The 4,688-nt window shown below is 64.4% G+C and overlaps 2 protein-coding genes across 4 annotated transcripts in view; one reads left to right on the plus strand and one right to left on the minus strand.

The window, feature by feature from the left end:
- PHOSPHO1 (phosphoethanolamine/phosphocholine phosphatase 1) overlaps nt 1-2,679 on the plus strand; it is a 6,849-nt gene extending 4,170 nt beyond the window's left edge. For all 3 annotated transcript variants that reach the window (XM_077776842.1, XM_077776844.1, XM_077776843.1), the window contains one exon: nt 989-2,679. In XM_077776842.1, coding sequence (XP_077632968.1) covers nt 989-1,750 — 762 coding nt within the window. In that variant the 3' untranslated portion in view covers nt 1,751-2,679. The remainder of the gene's footprint in view (nt 1-988) is intronic.
- A 152-nt stretch (nt 2,680-2,831) lies between these two features.
- The window catches only part of ABI3 (ABI family member 3), an 8,806-nt gene continuing 6,949 nt past the window's right edge, over nt 2,832-4,688 (minus strand). Inside the window, 5 exon segments of the mRNA XM_077776868.1 lie at nt 2,832-3,467; nt 3,828-3,961; nt 4,218-4,301; nt 4,351-4,521; nt 4,634-4,684. Of these exon segments, the coding sequence (XP_077632994.1) occupies nt 3,304-3,467; nt 3,828-3,961; nt 4,218-4,301; nt 4,351-4,521; nt 4,634-4,684 (604 nt within the window). The 3' untranslated portion in view covers nt 2,832-3,303.

Consider the following 4,688-nt stretch of genomic DNA (forward strand, 5'->3'; position numbering starts at 1 on the left):
CCATCCCCACTCTGTCCCTCCCTCCCTGTCCCTCCTGCCTCTAGGTTCCCCTGGCATGGCTTCCTCCTAGCTCTCCCTCCCCGCCATGCGCCTGCCCCTGCTCCCTCCCCCTCTGCCTTTCCAGCCACCTCCGCTGCTCTCTCTCCTCTCCCTTACCTGTCTCCCAGGTATGTCGCAGCCTGGTTCGGGAAGCTTCTACCTCCCCAGGCCCCACTGCTTCTGCTGCCCGCTTCCTTCGGACTCTGGCTGAAACCCCACCCGCTGACGCGTTCCTCCCAGGGAATTGGCAAGTGATTAGTGACGATGAGCTGTCAGCACAGGGCCCCACAACTCCCTGGAGAAGCAGTGCCCCATCCTCGGAGCCCCGCTGGAGGCGGCAGCGCGCCCAGAGAGCCATCCTGGGTCAACTCACTGGGATGCTTATTCCAAGAGATAAAATCCTGTTCTCTGGCCAGTGCTGCCGAGGCCGGGCGCTTAACGCTCCAGGCCTAGCCCTTAGCGCCTCTCCAGGCCGAGGACTTGGCATTCACAGCCCACATCCCTTGGATGACACCAACGAGAGTTCCCTGGAGCCTGGCTCCTTACTGTCCACAGTCCCATTAAGGGGGGCATGGCCCCAAAAGGGAATGAGGAGGCTGCTTCAGTTGGATGAGTGCCGGGTTTCCCTTGCCTCTGTCTGTTGGGGAAGAAGGGTGTGGAGAGGACTCCACACCAACGAAGGGGCCCCTGGAAGCCTCCGGAACAGCCTCCTCCAAAACCTCCCCAAAGGGGTGACCCTTCGGAAGCTGCTGCTCCCCTCTTTTAAACTGACCCCGTTCGGTCCCGATAGTCCCAGAGGAGAGTAGCAGAAACAGGTGCCAAGAAAGCCTTTCTGGGTTCCGGAGGAGGAGGGTCTTCCGAGGCTAAACCCCAGCAGAGTCCCCTGAGCGCCNCGCCGCGCCCCCTCTCGCTTGCCCCCTCCTCCTGCTCCTCTCCCCCCTGCTCCCAGGATCGCGGCGGGATGGCGACGCAGGGCGCGCCGCGCTTCCTCCTGACCTTCGACTTTGACGAGACGATCGTGGACGAAAACAGCGACGACTCGATCGTGCGCGCCGCGCCGGGCCAGCGGCTGCCCGAGAGCCTGCGGGCCACCTACCGCGAGGGCTTCTACAACGAGTACATGCAGCGCGTCTTCCAGTACCTGGGCGAGCAGGGCGTGCGGCCGCGGGACCTGCGCGCCGTCTACGAGGCCATCCCCCTGTCGCCGGGCATGGGCGACCTGCTGCAGTTTGTGGCCAAGCAGGGCTCCTGCTTCGAGGTTATTCTCATCTCCGATGCCAACACCTTCGGCGTGGAGAGCGCGCTGCGCGCCGCCGGCCACCACGGCCTGTTCCGCCGCATCCTCAGCAACCCGTCGGGGCCCGACGCGCGGGGGCTGCTGGCGCTGCGACCGTTCCACACGCACAGCTGCGCGCGCTGCCCCGCCAACATGTGCAAGCACAAGGTGCTCAGCGACTACCTGCGCGAGCGGGCCCACGACGGCGTGCACTTCGAGCGCCTGTTCTACGTGGGCGACGGCGCCAACGACTTCTGCCCCATGGGGCTGCTGGCGGGCGGCGACGTGGCCTTCCCGCGCCGCGGCTATCCCATGCACCGCCTTATCCAAGAGGCGCAGAAGGCCGAGCCCAGCTCCTTCCGCGCCAGCGTGGTGCCCTGGGAGACCGCCACCGACGTGCGCCTCCATCTGCAGCAGGTGCTGAAGGCGTGCTGAGGACCGCGGCCCGCAGGGGGCGCCCGGGCGGAGAAGGGGGCGGGGTGGGGGCGGGGAGATCGGGAAAGACAAACCTAGTTTTATTACGCCCTTTCCCCTTTCGCTTCGGTGTGTCCCTCCGGGAATTCCGGGAATTCCGGCCTCGTCCATCTGGGGGCTTGGGGGGGAGAGATCGGAGCCGTCCCTATCTATGCAGTTAACCCAGCTCGGCTGCCGCCCCCTGGTTCCACCGCAACGTTAAATTCTGGAGTTGGGCGCCCACCGGGGTGGTGCGCACACCTGGCAGGCGGCAGGGTTGTCCAAAAATCCCTTGTCCTCCGAACTGGGAGCACGGGGGTCCCTGGCAGGGGAGAGAGGAACATCTCCCGCTGCTTTACCTGCTGCCTCGGGCCGCGAAACTCCCCTCCCCTCAGTCTCTTCCGTCAAGGGGACTCCAGTCCCGAAATCCTCCCGGCCGCGCCGGAGTCCCAGCGGAGGGAGAGGAAGCTCTCTGCCGGCGGTCTCCGGCCTACATCTTGCTTCACCTACTGCGTCCCCACCCTGCGCCCTTTTTCCTTGTTGCCTCCCTTCCCGCGCCCACCCTGCCAGCATCCCCAAAGGAGAAAAAGAAAAAGAAAAAGAAAAAAGAAAAAAAAAAAGCCAGAGGGAACACGTCGCCTCCTGGTGGTGGAACGAGGTAGCACACCGTCCGGCTCGGGTCCTTCCAGCCAGGGACCTCGCCGCGCGCGGCGGTGCCTCCTCTCACCCCAGCCTCGTCTATGCAGCAAAAGACCAGGGACTTGACCAAAGTCGCCCCGCGGGCTGAGCCCTCTGCGTCCCCCCCGTCCCGTATGGAACAGAAAGCCATGATGTTTTAAAGCAGAGCCAGCGAAAGCCAAGCCCTTCCTCCCTCTTTGGTGTTCTGCAGCTATAAAGAGGTGAAGGGGGAAGAGCTGACTGAGATTTCTCGCGCCGATGTCTGGAGGGGGAGGGGGAGGCGACCCCTGCTCTCCGAGAGCCCCACGTCAGTGGGGGGATTGGTCCCCACTCTGGGAAGAGTGCCCGGCTTGAGGAGCCCCAAATGAACACAAGCACAGCGAGCAACAGTCCAAAGAACGAGATTCAGTCAGTCGATGCAGAGGGGCATCAGGGGTCTAGTGTAGAGGCCACTTGACGAGGGCCGAAGAGATGGGGAGAGACTGCTGCCAGCGGCAGCTGAGGGGGCTCAATAATTAGCCGGAGTCTTAAACTCCCGCCTCTCTGGCTCCCCAGCCTTGCAGGGTAATCACCAGGAGGTCATCAGAGTTTTATTCAAAACCGCTTGGAGCGGTGGGTCTTCCGTGGACAAGATCACCAGACTCCTTGGCTTCCAGCTCCTTCCTGTCTGCGGCAGGCCTTCGGATACATCCGTTCTCTCCCCAGGACCCCTTCCCCGCGGAATGAGGGAAGGCACTGGCGCAGCTCGCACCGGTGGGCAGGCCCCGTCCAGCCCGGACCCTGGAGCCGGCTTTGCACTGGAGCCCCGGGGAGCGCAGCGCAGTGCCTGGGGCGGGAGCTCAGAAAGCCCCGGGCTGTCAGCCGCTGGGCTCCACGTAGTTCCCCGGGAAGAATCCAGTCCCCTCCGAGCTGACGCCCTCACACCAGCCATCGGAGTAGCGGCGCGTGATGCAGATGACGGTGCCCTTAGAGAAGGAGAGCTCGTTGTCCTTCTGGCGGGTGTACGGGTACAAGGTCACCACTGCAGGGCGGGGAGGAGAGGGTGCCGTGAGACGTGCCTCTGCCTTACCACGGAGGGGTGCAGGGGCCCCTGTACGGGATTCCAGGGAACGTCTAGGGGAGCCGGCTGCAGGGAGGGGGGTGGGCGGGGGCTTCTCCAAAACTCTTGGGCCCCCTCCCCCGCTAGATCCATAATTCAGTGCCGGGCCAGCTGCCGGTCTGTCCAGCTCGGTTCACCACTCCTGGGTGAGCGTTTGGTCAGCTCATCAGAAAATAGGGTGTGTGTGTGTGTGTGTGTGTTTAGCAGGCTCGCGCCCTTGCTGATTCTAGACTATTAGGGGTGGGGGTGGGGGGATGATCCCTCGTCCCGGGAGTCAGGTACCTTTCTCCAGGTATGCAGCAGGGACCCAGCTAGGCTCTTCGGGCCCGAAGCCTGGTGGGGGCAGATCGGGCGGCCCCAGCTCATCTACATCCAGGGGTGGNTGCCCCTGAGCTGGGTGGCCCTTGGGCAAGTCCCTGAAGACTTCATCTCTTAGGTCAGAGTGTGAAGACCCTCTTAGGGCTGTTTAAGGTTAAGTGAGAAAATGGATGAGAAGCTTGAACACAGAGCCAGGCAGGAAGCAGGCGCCGAGTTCGGTTAGCTCCACTTTCTCCGGGCCCTTTCTCTCCCGTTACCCCCTACCTTGGACGAAGCGTTCACAGAGGCCAGCCAATTCCTTGCAGATGGATAGGGGTGGGGTGGGGTGTGAGGAGGCGAGAAGGGACCCCCAACAGTGGAGACAGGAGGGGGCGGGGCTCCTTACCCGGCAGGGGCAGCGACACGCCCTCCGGCGGAGGGGGCGGCAGGAAGACGTCGCTGGCNCCCGCCCCTCCCAGTCGTTAGCCCCAGGCCTGTGCTGAGAGGCCTCCGGACCCGAGGAGTCCCCATGACCACTGGCGAGAGGCCCCCTCAACCCCCCACTCGGACTTGTGGGGCTCACCCTGCAGAGGCCAGAGAAGAGGCAGACGAGGCGGCAGAGAGCTTGCCGTCGGGCACCACCGGGAGCTGCACCGGCTCGGGGATCCGCGGTGGCCTCCTGGGGGGGAGGGGTCGTCAGGAGNGGAAGGAGGGGGCAGCTGGTGGAGGAGGAAGTCTGGCTCCTCGGGCGAGGGGAGGAGGAGGAGAGTTTCAGGATCGCGAGGCCTCACCCCAGGGTGGCGGAGGCGGGTGTGGCAGGCGCCTTGATGCTCTTTCGAGAGAGGG

The sequence above is a fragment of the Crocuta crocuta genome, unplaced genomic scaffold (genome assembly GCF_008692635.1).
Source record: "Crocuta crocuta isolate KB4526 unplaced genomic scaffold, BGI_CrCroc_1.0 scaffold352, whole genome shotgun sequence".
NCBI classification, from domain to species: domain Eukaryota; kingdom Metazoa; phylum Chordata; class Mammalia; order Carnivora; family Hyaenidae; genus Crocuta; species Crocuta crocuta.